Source organism: Canis lupus, chromosome 11 (genome assembly GCF_011100685.1).
Source record: "Canis lupus familiaris isolate Mischka breed German Shepherd chromosome 11, alternate assembly UU_Cfam_GSD_1.0, whole genome shotgun sequence".
Lineage (NCBI taxonomy): Eukaryota > Metazoa > Chordata > Mammalia > Carnivora > Canidae > Canis > Canis lupus.
Window position 1 is genome coordinate 38426858 of NC_049232.1, and position 13782 is coordinate 38440639.

At 40.3% G+C, this 13782-nt stretch overlaps 1 protein-coding gene across 1 annotated transcript in view; it reads left to right on the top strand.

Moving 5' to 3' along the window:
* Window positions 1-5507: 5507 nt before the first annotated feature.
* Window positions 5508-13782, top strand: part of ADAMTSL1 (ADAMTS like 1) — a 380207-nt gene continuing 371932 nt past the window's right edge. Inside the window, 1 exon segment of the mRNA XM_038552482.1 lies at window positions 5508-5708. Coding sequence (XP_038408410.1) covers window positions 5646-5708 — 63 coding nt within the window. The 5' untranslated portion in view covers window positions 5508-5645.

Sequence of the window (13782 nt, forward strand, 5' to 3'; positions counted from 1 at the left end):
AACTTGAACTCGCTCCAAAATCTGGGTTCTTTCCACTGTACTAAGTAGCCTCCAAAACCCCTCTCTGCTACTGGCCAGGGTCACAGATTCTAGCTGAGTATCTACTGTGTAAGAAGTCCTGAATTAAGCATTATAGACAATAAAAAGAAATGTAAGCTGAGGCTCCTAGGGCATTAGGCAACTCAAGATGAATCAAACCAAATTTTAAAATGTGTTGAGTTCTTTCTCTGTGTAACATGTAGTGCTAGAAGCTTTGTAGGAAGAGATCGCTGAGAATGTGATTTGAGACTGTGGAACAAAGAATTTAAAAACTTATTTCTTTCTCTTTAAGCAGCCTAAAATAGTGGGTCAGAGTGAGTAAAAGCCTTGGCCTTACATGTTCCTGCTTTCTCTCTGCTTACTCTGTCCTTCTCACCTGCAAAGCTTTTTCCCCTTTTTTATCATCTCTTTAAAGTCTCTGTATATCTCAAGGAGTTTTTTTGATTTCTGTTTTTTCCCTTTTGTTCCTCCTTACGGAGTCCTCCAACTAGCCATAATATCTCCCTTCTCTGAATTCCTGCAGCCCTCTGCTCTACCAAGAGGTAGTGTAGCTAGTGGTTAAGAACACAGATGGCCTCTGAGATCCTGGCATTTCCCCTTGGAGGATATGTGATCGTGTAAAATTATTGAATTCTCCATGCCTCAGTTTTCAACTCTGGTAAAGGGGATATATCAGTCAAGGATTCTGATTCAGAGAATATAATTTCCTCTTGCTAATTGAAGCAGCAAGTGTTATGTTATAAAGGAATCAATTAACTCACCAAAAAGTCGGAATTGCCAACAACAGAAAAAAAGACTCTAGTTTGAGCTTTCTGAAGACTCCTGTGCTACTCTGCAATGACAGATTGCCACAGGAGCTGCTGCCTCTTCAATAACCAGTAAATCACCAGCTGACTGGAAATACAACATTCTCTGATCCAGCTGATGAACTGCATGGCCCAAGTTTGCCTCTTGTCACCCACAAAGGTAGTGACAGGTTGGCATGGTTGCAAACTGCATTGCTCTATAGCCATTTTGATAAGCAGAGAAACCAAAGTGTGGTCTCTGCCTCACTTCTTTTAAATCTTGTGAGCATGATCTTGTGGGCTGCCAAATCCAAATTATATCTGGTACCCTAGCTGCAAGGGAGTCTGGGAAATGTAATTTCTAGGTTTCTGGCTTCTCTGTTTCAGGAAGGCACTCACTGGGAGAAATGTTGACTGCTAATCAACCGTTAATCTTATCCATTTGAGAATAATAAATGTACCTCCCCCATTGGGTTGTTGTGAGGATTACATGAAATAATAAAGTACTTAAGGACAGTGCCTGGCACACAGGAGACTCTCAGTAAATGCAACTCTTTTCATCAGTCAACATCTCAGCGAGTTCCAGACAGAAGACTTTAGATATAACTCCAAATTCCCACCTGCTACTAAGCAATGTTGATGAATCCACTTACCATATAAGAGCTCCAGTTTTGCTACTTACAAATTGAGGATAATTACTGTTCGCTACCCTACGGAGTTTCTGCTCACATCACATGAGCTCATGCATGAAAGATGATTGGGAGCTATAACGAACATTCCAAATGCTTTGGTGCTAAATGGATATTAGGTAAATTGGAGAGGTCCAGACTCCTGCTCAAATTCCGCTCTGCCCCTGAGAGGAGAAGTGGGCTTCCTATAGTTTTATCTTATTCATCCCCACACCATGTTTTCCTCCTTTTAATTTTCAGAATTAGCCAGGGAAATTGAACAACTTCCACGCATGCCTGTGAGGATAGTAAGGCTCAGGAGCTGCCGTTACCACCTCCTGCAAAAGGGGAGATGAGGTCCTACCCAGCTCATCAAGGCTCCCCACCCCTGAGTTCTTTCCAGAAGACTCTCTGCCCTCTCCATTCCAAGTACTGCAACTGGAGGGCCAAGCGAGGAGGCCCAACCTCAAGAAGAGACAGGTGGTTCTGGCGTGAATGCTGTAATGCATTCTCCCCAGGGAGAGAAATTCTGAGAGTTTAGCTCACTCTTTCCTGCCATAAAGCACACTGAATGTTAACAGCTTGCTCCTGTCCAAGCTGGTGTTTTTTAAATTAAGTATTGTTAAATCCATACCATTTGGAATGATGCTTCAGACAGCCCTGACACTCTCTCTCTCTCTTGCTTCTGCTTTCATTTCACCTAATATATTGTACAGGGAGCCAGTAACCAGTATTATGGCAGCTGTGGCCACTGCTGCTGCTCAGACACTGGCAGACGGCTTTAATGTAGATACCTGAAGAGGGAAAAGGAGCTCGGCCAACGCCCTGCTCCCATGCTAAGGGGCTTTTCCCGGGCCGCCATGAGTAAGGATCTAGATCACCTAGGGTTTTATGTTATTTTTCCTTGGCACTGGAAAAAGTTTTAGAAATGACAAAGGTGGGAGACTGAGAAACTGTAGATTAAAATAAGATACTTTCCGTTGTCAGGTAACATATACCCAGAGTAAAAGCTGGGTAGCCTGCCTTTGGCTCCTTTACCTTCACTATAAACATCACCCTCCAACCCAGATGAGACCACTGCCAGGGTGTGAGTATGAAGGTGGATATACACACACAAACATATGCATAGATATGCATATCCATATGTAAATGTGTGTATATGAAAGAGAGTGATTTAGGGTCAGAAGGCCCAATTTGAAGGCCAGTACTAGCCAGTGGGTCCTGAGGCAAGTCATTTAAGCCCCCTGAGCCTCAGTTTCCACATATATAAAATTGGGTGAGTTCTTAATCAACTTCACAGAGTACTCCTAAAGGTCAAGTGAGACTGTGGATGTGAAACCATTTGCAGCCTTTCAAGATATGACAAACTTCAGTAATTATCAAAATTAGCTCATCCCCCAAATGCACCCCAATCACCTTCACCCAGCTTGATTTTGTTCTCCTTTTCCTAAAATTACAGTGAGCTTGGAGTTTACCCTGCAGTGTGTAATGTTTGACCTTACAATTGCTTTTCCTAGTTTTTCTGGGCATCCCCAACAGGAAAGGGAATGCTATGAGCACTGGGACCAGAAGCATGAGACATTGTGGTGGGCATCCTCCAGGCATTCAGCAGATAATTGAGGACTTGACTTTAAAATATCATAATATCCAGAGACTATACTGAGGTGAAAGTGCCCATCATGCTATACATCAACATGTTCATCAAAACTCCAAGGCAGACATCTCGGACTTAAAATATCTAAATAATATCTATTTCCAAGGTAGGAAGGATTCTAGATGAGTATACTAGTAGCTACCAGTTATTCTCTGAGCATGCCAATTTTTTCCCCTATTCTTCTGCAGATGATATCATATCATTATCCTTGTTGCTACTATTTCTTCTCCCATCACCTGTTTATCCCTTTGGATCTGCCTATTGAGTGATGGTTATGTGTGAAGAGGGAGGAAGTAATGTTCAGTAAAATATTCTATTTTATAGAACTAATTGGAACTCTTTAGCTAATGACTGGTAGAAGACAGAACCCTGTAGCAGGAAGCTCCAATGTGTAAAGGAGAGATACATAACATAGCTTTATGAATGAAAGTTTATTTCAATCAATCCATTTCTTTAGTATTGTGATTTCGGGTAACACCAATCAAGCATTTTTATATCTCCTCATGAGTTCTCTTTAGCTTGTGAGCATTCGCTGTTTTGTTTTTTTTTTTTTTTCAGATTTGTAAAACTAGTCTCTCTGAAAGGGAACAACATACTTCAAAATAGGACCTCTTTGTTATGAATTTTTACTATTCATTTTCCTGAGTAAGGGACAAGGTGGATCCTTGTATTCCCGGACTTTCCCAACAGGTTAAAAATGGGAATTTTAAAGTTCTTTTGTCTTTGAATGATATACCATGGGAAGTTAAGTAACCTGACATTGAACAAGCTGCTTTTCTTCACCTTTCTGAAAAGCAGGGCTGCAGGTATGTATGTATACAGGCAAACCTGCCTGTATTGCCTGTATTCACATGCCCATTATGGCTTGATCAGGTTTTCCATAGCTGTGTGTTTCACGACTCTTCTTAGTATTTTTTATTAATGAGAGGAACGTCTCCTTCCTCCTTCATATGTATTTCTGGGCTATCGGGAAATCTACAAAGGAGAAACTTCCTCATGACACACCTATGGAAATGGAGGGTCAAGTTTGCTAGTTCATTCTTTCCAACACTCAGTGTTTTTTTTGTTTTGTTTTGTTTTGTTTTGTTTTGTTTTTTTAGCAGATAAGGGGAAAGACGTTCTTGTTTGACACTTGACACTTTCCTAAAACTGTAATAAAATCCTCCTCTAGTAGAGTCAAATCTTGATTGCTGGTGGATTAGCCAGACTTAGAAGCTTTCTGACCTTCTCTTTGCTGTGGCTGGCCTTGTCCTCATTTCACTGCTCATTAGCACTTCCTCCAGAGTGTCTCCCATCCCAGCCTCTTGCAACAGTAGAAGAGGAGGTAGTCTCACTTCGGCCCTTTCTGCTGCTGCATTGTAGCTGCTCTGATAAAGGACACGGATAAGGAGGAGGCTGAAACGGTTGGTTAAAAGGTTTGGGGATTAACTGAGGATTTAATTCATCCTGTCTTTCCCTCCCCCTGCCACAGCAGATAGTTGAGAGTTGGCAGTGTGTCAAAACCAGGCTGTTCCTCAACCCCAAATTTCAGCCCCACTCATCCCAGAGTCTTTGTTAAACAGATTTTTTTTTTTTTTAAACCAGGGGATCTAAATTTCTAATTGTACCTTTAGTGTAGTAAACCCTGGACATTTTAAATCGTCATTTTACAAAGAAGCAACTTTCTCTCCCGCCCCCCACCGTAGATCAAGTCATTAATACCCAGAGTAACTTATATCACCTTATTTAGGTTTAGTGAGGAACTCCCAAAAACTTCCACAGTCTCCCTTTTCCGAGTCAGGGGAGAAAACAGAGGAACTTTACAGAAGAGGAATAAAGCAGTTGTACAGAACACGTTGAAACAGCACACTAAGTCAGTTTTTGTCTATGGCTCTTTCCCTTTATGGCATATGTTATATATTGACAGGGATTAAGTTTCTCTCCTGAATGGAACAATACAGAGTCACAGGCAGCTACTGTACTTTACAAAGCAACAGGCACCAGCACAAGCAAATGGCAAATGGAAAGGTATCTCACAAAGAACCAACCAGGTTAGTTAAAAGTAGAGGGCTTTGCTTCATCTTTTGCAACTCTGCATCTTTTGCATTTCTCTTCTGGCTCGGCTGTGCGCGCTCTGCTCTCCTTTCTCTTTCGTCCCGTTCCCCTTTTTTATTTTTTATTTTTTTTATTTTTATTTTTATTTTTATTTTCTTTTTCTTTTCTTTTTTCTTTTTTTGCTCACACTGTTACACTTTCTCTGTCCCCCCCGGCTTTGTTATTCAGCATGTCTGATTAGCAGGAGCCTGATTGGCTGGCTGCCGGCTCCGAGAGAGATTCCATTCAGCTTACCCCCCACCCATCCACCCACCCACCCACCCTCGGTCAGGAAATGTGAGCGGGGCTGATGGAAGCTGATAGGCAGGGCTGGAGTGTTAGCACCAGTACTGGATGTGACAGCAGGCAGAGGAGCACTTAGCAGCTTATTCAGTGTCCGATTCGGATTCCGGCAAGGATCCAAGCATGGAATGCTGCCGTCGGGCAACTCCTGGCACACCGCTCCTCTTCCTGGCTTTCCTGCTCCTGGTAAATGCCTTTTCATTTCAATACGTTGCTATTGCCACTTAGTCTGGGTGCTGTCGGGGGCTCGTGTGTGTATGTGTATCTTTATCTGCAAACCCCAGGTAAAATAATTTACCCGATTTAAAAAAAAAAAAAAAAAGGAAAAACTTCTTTCAGAACTTTAACCCCATCGCCCCAAGCAAAATAAAGTCTGCTTGGGACTTCGTGGGATAGAGAGAGGTATGTCATAATATCGAGACTGGAGCTTTAGGATATGCTGCATAGAGTTCGTGAGCTGGGGACTGTATATTTAAATGGTGGTGTGTATGCTTGGAATTTGGGTAACAGACGTTGTCCTGAGATCAAACTCCCTCACGGTGGTGTTCCTGGAATTTTTGAAGGGTGGGCTGTAAGGGGCTTTCCTCCCACTGCCTTTTTATGAATCCTACCCCCTCTGTGCACATGTGCTAGCGAACCAGGTAAAAGAGGGAACGAGAGCCTGTTTGCAGCCAACCCAGATTATAGCTCATAATTACTGTAAGTCCTCTATGGATACAAGTTAATGCTAGTATTTATGAATTGAGGATTATGGTCTTTGATCTCAGATCTGCTTTTAAAGAAGAAGAAAATGCTGACTTTTTTGTGTGGCTGCTTTCCATAGTCACAGTGATAAGATGCTCTGCTCTTTAACATCAGCACACACTGCATTTTTGACTCAAAGTAAATGTTCCGTTGTGACTCATACTTGGTTTTACGGGCAAAAAATGAACATTTACTGTCCAAAAAAAATCTACACTCAAAATATTAATAGCAATGCACATTTTTTTAAACCAGAGTGTTCTGGGCAGGCAGCTTCATAAACCTCATCTGAAGGTTTGGTTCCAAAATTTGCACACACCGATTCCAAACAAATGTGATTGTAGCTCTCCTTGTCACATTTATGGCATGCCAGCACTTCCTCAGAAGGTAATAAGGCAAGAAGGGCGCAAGGTAAAAACGTAATGAATATATAAGTTGCATTGATTTGCCGATGCTAAAGGAATGTTTTGTTCTGTTAGACTCTGACAAATTTGATCTGCACTATAATTTTGAAGAAGGGAAGCAAGCCATTTGGTACAAATTGAAAAACTCCACAAAGATTCATCAGATAGAGTAATCAGACAATGTTTAAATATTTTATACATTCCCACTTCTTATTTGCATCACTGTAGCCAAGAAATCATAATGCTGCACTGCAAATGCTATAAATATAGAAGTGTATTTTCAGGCTTTCAAAGATACTTAAAGGCAAACTGAATTTTAAGCATGAATAGACCACGTTTTAGCTGTTGTGAGGAATATGAAAAGCAGAATGTTTAGGTGTGCTTTATGGCTAGGGGAGCAAGCAATTTATGAAAGGTGTCTCATTTTTTCCATATGGGACGTGTTACTTATATACACACCATTAGTTTGCCTCATCTTTCCTTCTTTGTGATTTTTTAAAAAGTGTGTGTTACTTCCCCCATTTAATTGCATCATAAAGCCAATTACCAGTACACATTTCTTTTTTGGTATCTTCATATGGAAATATGATCTCATTATACTTTGGAAAAACTTGTCCCATTCAGGAATAGACTGTTTTGCTACCCATTTGGTAACTGCATTATATCCTTCTTTGATATCTTGAATGTTCATATATGTACTTGAGCATATAATTAGACTTATGTGGGGAAAAAAAATGTTTGTTTATATCAGATTTAAAATACAAAACATGCTTTGTTTAAATCACAATGATTGTATTATGAGAATAAAATAAAATCAAACCCAGGTTTGGTTTAGGTCTGTATTTAAACGAATTAGGATTCTGAGAGTCACAAGAAAAAAAAACTGGTGCACGCCAAGAGATATCCCTGTGCAGAGTAATAACAGCAATGGTCATACCTTCCACGGATCATGTGTCTGCATGTGCCAAACACCAGGCCAGTTGTTTGAAAAGCATGTCAAGGAACCTGCACAATCATCTTGCAAAAAGGCATTTTTAAACCTATTTCGCAGAGAGGGAAACAAGCTTATATTTGAACTCAAAGGTCAAATAATGAAGAGAAAATAACTTGTGTGCTTTGTACTGTGGTTGTAAAATATTTAGCAGCGATGGAAGCAATGACGTAAATTGGTCCACCGTCTTTGTTGGAGATACTTTGGGTTTTTGCCTCATCGTGCCTGTTAAATATTATGGGTACCTGTTATGTTTGCTCCTTAACTGCCCCCTTCAGCTCGTAAACCAAAAATTAAATGATTGGCCTAAGACAAAGTGACCTGGAGCTTCATCTGGAGTTGACTTAGAACAAGAAGTGTGACAGTGTCTGCTCAACCTTTGGTCTGGATGGAGAAATTGAACTAGGTGGCTTGTTTTTCCCATAATCATCTTATACATTAGAAGAGTTTATCCACTCTTAGAATTAATTCATGTAACTTTTGAAGATCTCTTTAACTTTATTGGAAAACATCCTGTTTGCTTAGTGGCAAGTCCAGTTTCTACTTCAAAACAGCGCTCATTATCACCGACCGCTGAATCATCTGTATCGCAGCTTGAGTCTTGAGGGTGTGCGAATAGCAAATACTGTTCACCCTCAGTCTTGTCAAAATCCTTTCCCCTTGGAGCCTGCTTCTGAGAGAATGAGGTCCCTGTGTCTTCTGTATCATATTTTTATGCAAAGCTCATACATCATAGACTTCTTTTTTACTCTGGATGCACAGGACAGTACTAATGAATGATCAAGAGATTTCCTCCTGATATTCGGGTCAGATTAAATCACATCACCCAGCTTCCCCACTCTTCCCCCCCTGTTCCCCTCTTGCACTCTCCCTCCTTTGTCCCAACTGTGTAGCTCAAAAGGAATGTGGCAAAAACCATGACCGGCCATTGACATATGTGTCCATCCAAACTTGAAGTCAAATCACTTCTTGTCAGAAAGGCATTTAATCAAATTTGCATTTGCTTTTTGTTCCTTTTAAGTGGTTTTAAGCTCTTTCGCCTGCTATTATGGGAGTTGCAAGAGTAACACTCGGAATTATAATAAAGTACATGTGTTTTTCTGTTGAATTTCTTTTTCTTCTCTGCACTAATTTATACATGGAAACTAGTCAAACACAATAGCCCATTCCCTTCATCGCTCTGGCACTGTCCTCCACTATTATCTAAGTGGATCTATCTTGGATGGCGAGAAGCACCATTAACTTGCGGGATGAATGTTAAATCCCTTATTTACAGCAGATTGTGGGCTGCTCCAAAAAGGGTGGTGTGCACACGCGCGCGCACACACACACACACACACACACACACACAAGTACCTTTCTATAACTGTTCACTCTACATCTATTTGTTTTTCTCACGCCTAGATTGTCTTTAAATCAAGCTGAAGAATTTTTCACCTGCACCTACAGAACACAGTGAGACATTTATTTATACATGATTTTCTTCATGTTTTCGTGAAGTTTCTTGTCTAGACATAGTCAGCTACAGTTTCGCTTCCTCTGACTCCTGTTTTTAGTGTTTCGGTCTATTCAGGACCACCTTCTGGCCCCCATTCTTATTTTCATATGAACCAGTTCTATCGCTTCATATAAGTTGAGGAAAGTGTGTCCAATAGTGGTCACTAGTGAACTACAAAAGAATTCTATTACACCAGGGAAGTTTTCCTTCAAAGACCACATGGATATTGAAGACTTTTGAGAAAAAAGATAGAAAGTGAATAAGTGAGCATATTTATTTGTGCATTTATATAAATGTTAGTACATATTGATTCTGCTTTACCTACATGTGTGAATAAGGTGGAAAGCAGTCCCCTAGCACATCATGGAGTAGTCTATTACTCAAACTTAAATGCTATACAAAGTTCGAATGATAACAAAATTAAGGTCAGGGTTTGTGTAATTTTAATCAGTAAAAAATGATTAATCACTGTACCTGTTACTCATTAAAAACAAAACAAAACAAAAAACCTCACTAATGTTTTGGCGTTTTGCACAGAAATTATTTGGATGAGACACAACCTGGTCACTTGGTTCTCCCCTTTATTATGGCTTAATCAAAATATAATTTTAAACTCTCTCAGGAACAATATAGTGTTCTCTGAATGTCTGCATTTCCTGCAGCATCTAGTAGAGTGCCTTTTTTAAAGATTTTATTTATTTATTCATTCATGAGAGACATAGAGAGAGAGAGGCAGAGACACAGGCAGAGGGAGAAGCGGGCTCCACATAGGGAGCCTGACGCGGGTCTCGATCCCGGCACCCCAGGATCGCACCCTGGGCCAAAGGCAGGCGCTAAACCGCTGAGCCACCCAGGGATCCCCTAGAGTGCCTTTTGCATACAGGCATCATAGCTGTTTGTGAATTAGTTTAAGGGAGGAAAGGACTTACAGAGGATGTTACTGGGTTTGCTGATTCTCCACACACTTGGTGTTTCCTTCATGTGTATAGACCAGTTTCTCTGGTCAAGTGACAGCTCTGCTTTTAATAGGTCTAGTTCAGTTTCCAGGTCTAATTATTTACATTTCTCTCATCTAAGTGTTTCATTCTACCCTTCCCTCATTTCTTGAGGTCTCATGAGTAGAGCGACCCAGAAGTGACCTCTCCTAGCATGAGGGCCCTAGTCTTTTCTTGAGAAAGAGCATTCCTTGAATCATCATGAATAACCTACTAGTTAAGTGCATTGAGATAATTGCAGGAAAATGTGTCTAAATCAAGTTTTACAGGCCTGCTGTTTTTACTAATTTTCTTCTTCTAGAGAGCTGGCTTCCAACTTTGTATTTTCACCAGAATGAGACAAGTTCATGTCATTTTCTGTCTACATCATAAAAACCATACCATGTGGTTGAATTTTGGCTTGATTGGCAGTACTGGCTCATGAGCGGCTTAGGACTGGCATACCAGAGGTGATGTAAGTCCTAAAGGATCCTAATTGAAATAGGCCAGCACAGCTGTGTGGGGAGCCTGCCTGCTAACTGGGGTAAGCTGTTGGTATCAACCCCTTCTTTCCATGAGCTCAAAAATAAATGACTAAATCTCCCCAATTCCCGAACTTCAAGATTAAAACCTACATTGAATAAAGCTTAACTGTTTTGGTTTCTCCTCCTGGGGATTTTGCTAACTGGAGCACCCAGCATGGAGAGAGCAGTTAGGAGTTTTCTGGCCATGACAAAAAGCTGTCCTGATGATAGTAGTCTGTGGCCACCAGTGACCTCTGGCTTGATGTTTGTTGGATTTCTAGAGGCTGTGTTTATAAATCAGTTTGGATATTTTCCTGTATTTACTAATGGTCTCTATTTCAGTCATAGACATATACCTTATCTCATTAACTTCTACAACGTTCTCTAGAAGAAATACCATATTTTCTACTTGACTACTCCCACCCCAAATCTTCCCAGTGTATGGCTAGCATTTAGTAATTGTTTGTCAGAGACATAAATAAGTAATTGTAATCTGCAATATTTTAAGATGTTATTTTTTTTCTAGTTCTTGGGCTTCCTTTCATTTATCTCTGTCATTGTACTTCTCCTACTGTGCTTACATTTCTGTTCACTCCACAAAATTGTGGGTGACAGCAGGAGTGACTTGTCCTTCCCACCTCTGTCGGAATGCCTGGAAATTAGATCTCAGTGAATGTCATTCAGTGAATGAAGAAAAGGATGGATAAGAATGACTTGGCAAGAAAAGGTGAGAAGATGGTAAAATACAAATAGGAAGGGAAAATGTGAACACCCACTTCACAAGTGAAGCATTCCACTCGTTCTGGTTTTGGTAAGACCAAGTCAACAGTATAATAATTTCTCAGGAGAAGATAAATATTTTGTTTCTCTCTCTCTTAAACATATACATCTATATAGTGGACAAGTGAATGACAATTCTTTTGCTGTTGATAAATAGAATGAATTTTGCATGTTTCATGTTTTGTTTAACCCATTTGGTTCTCGGGGATCCCTGGGTGGCTCAGCGGTTGAGGTGCCTGCCTTTGGCCCAGGATGTGGTCCTGGAGTCCCTGGATCAAGTCCCACGTCAGGCTCCCTGCATGGAGCCTGCTTCTCCCTCTGCCTCTCTCTCTGTGTCTCTCATGAATAAATAGATAAAATCTTTAAAGAAAAAAAAAAAAGATAGGACATTAACCCATTTGGTTCTCAAATATTTTTTCTTTTATGAAATTTGTTCTTAGAAAATGATGCTTAGAGTTGGCACAGTCTTATAAAACTAGAAGGTAGCTATAAACTCTCAGTTTAGCAGAGATAACACTATGGATTCACTAAGTCATACGTTTTTACGACTGGACACAAAGATAAACTGTACTTCCCAGCCTTCTCTGTGATTGGATAATGCCATGTGACTGAACTTTAGTCGGTGGAACAGAGTTAGAAGTGACAAGTGGGACTTCTAGGACTCACATCTGCCATGTAATCCTCCAAGCACTTAGCACTGTCTCTCTTTACCCACCTACAGGATGCAGAGACTCCAGTAGAGAACTTCAAGACATTAGGGAATGACAGGGCCACCAAGTGGAAGGCCTGGATCCCTGAATTATTTCATGGAGCAGAACCCCACACTGTCACTTTCACGGAATTCCATTTCTGAACATTCATTTACCCACTACCAAGAAATAAACCTTTGTAAACCTTCGTTTACCTTTGAGACAAGGTGTTGTTTGTCATACTGAAAATCTTTTTAAATAAGATATGCTTCAAATTTAGATGCCATGCATGCTAGTACTCACTTGTAGTCAATATTAATTCCACTTCCCATTGATTATATAGAAAAATTGAAATGAGAAGATGCCATGTCATCTTCATGATGATTTAATCTTTGTGGTGTGCAACCTACTGCATACCTCGAGTATTTAGCATGCTCTAAGGTATGCAACAAGTTGTACAGCACAAAAACTGTGGGAAAAATAGGAAAATGAAGCCATGCTCATTTTTCAAACATAGAATTTAGGAATTAGTGGCACATAAAAAATGGGAAAAAGAACCAATGGAGGCAGGGCTGTAGTAAATAGTTGGAATTTTCTGGAGCAGAGCAGGACCTATCAACCCAGCCAAGGACATAGAACCATGCAGACCCAAAGGGAAGGTCGATTAAACAGAAAGAGATATGGAGAAGCAGAAGCTGAGGCATAATACCAGTGCTGCTCTACAGATAGAATGTCAGTAGATAAAGGAATGAACAAGTGATAGGAAGGGGAACAGACTCACAAATGCAGAAATCCCAAATGTTTCACACAAGCAACATCCAAAGTGAAACACACTTCTTTGTGTGTATGTGTGTGTGTGTGTGTGTGAAACACACTTCTTGAATGTATCTAGTTGCAACTATCTTGGAGATTTTTTTTCTTGCAGGTGTCTCAGGTGGCATGAAAGAGCATTGGTTTTACAGTGTTACCATCTGGGCTGTGGCACCAGTTCCATCTCTGTGATCTTGCTCTAGTCACAGAATTTACTTCAGCTCTGTTTCCTCATTCAGGAACTGTTCCTGCTTATCTCACCTAACTCTCCAGGATGTCATGAGAGACAAAGGCGGCATTAAATGTTGAAGTGTTCTGTAAACTCCAGAGTACTGTAAAACCTCAAGTGATTACTTTCATTCATGGCATTTATCTGTCACCAGCTGTCTACCGAACACAGAGCCAGGTTCCATGGTAGATAGGGATACAGTCTTTGCAATGAGGAGCTTGGTAGTTCACTGGACATTTTGTTGTAGAGTTATTTTTAAAATTGTTCAAAACAGTCTTCTGTAGGGAAGAGTTCTGTGATGGGCACTATTATTTTCAATTGCCCCACAAATTGCCTCATCTTGTAAGGAACTCTCCTGTACCTGCATAGACACTATCTGTTTATTTCTATCCATGTATAGGATTAAATGTAAATTATGGCTTTCCACTGATTGTAAATTATAGCTTCCCACAGATTATTAACGTATATTATCTGTATGGATATTATGAGACAGTATTTGATTTCAGAAATTAAAATTTGTTTCCAATTTCCATAGTTCAGAATATCAATTTTTGTAGCCGAACACACTAGAACAGGATTTTAGTTAAGATAAATTCTTTAGGGAAAAACTTTCCTCCAAA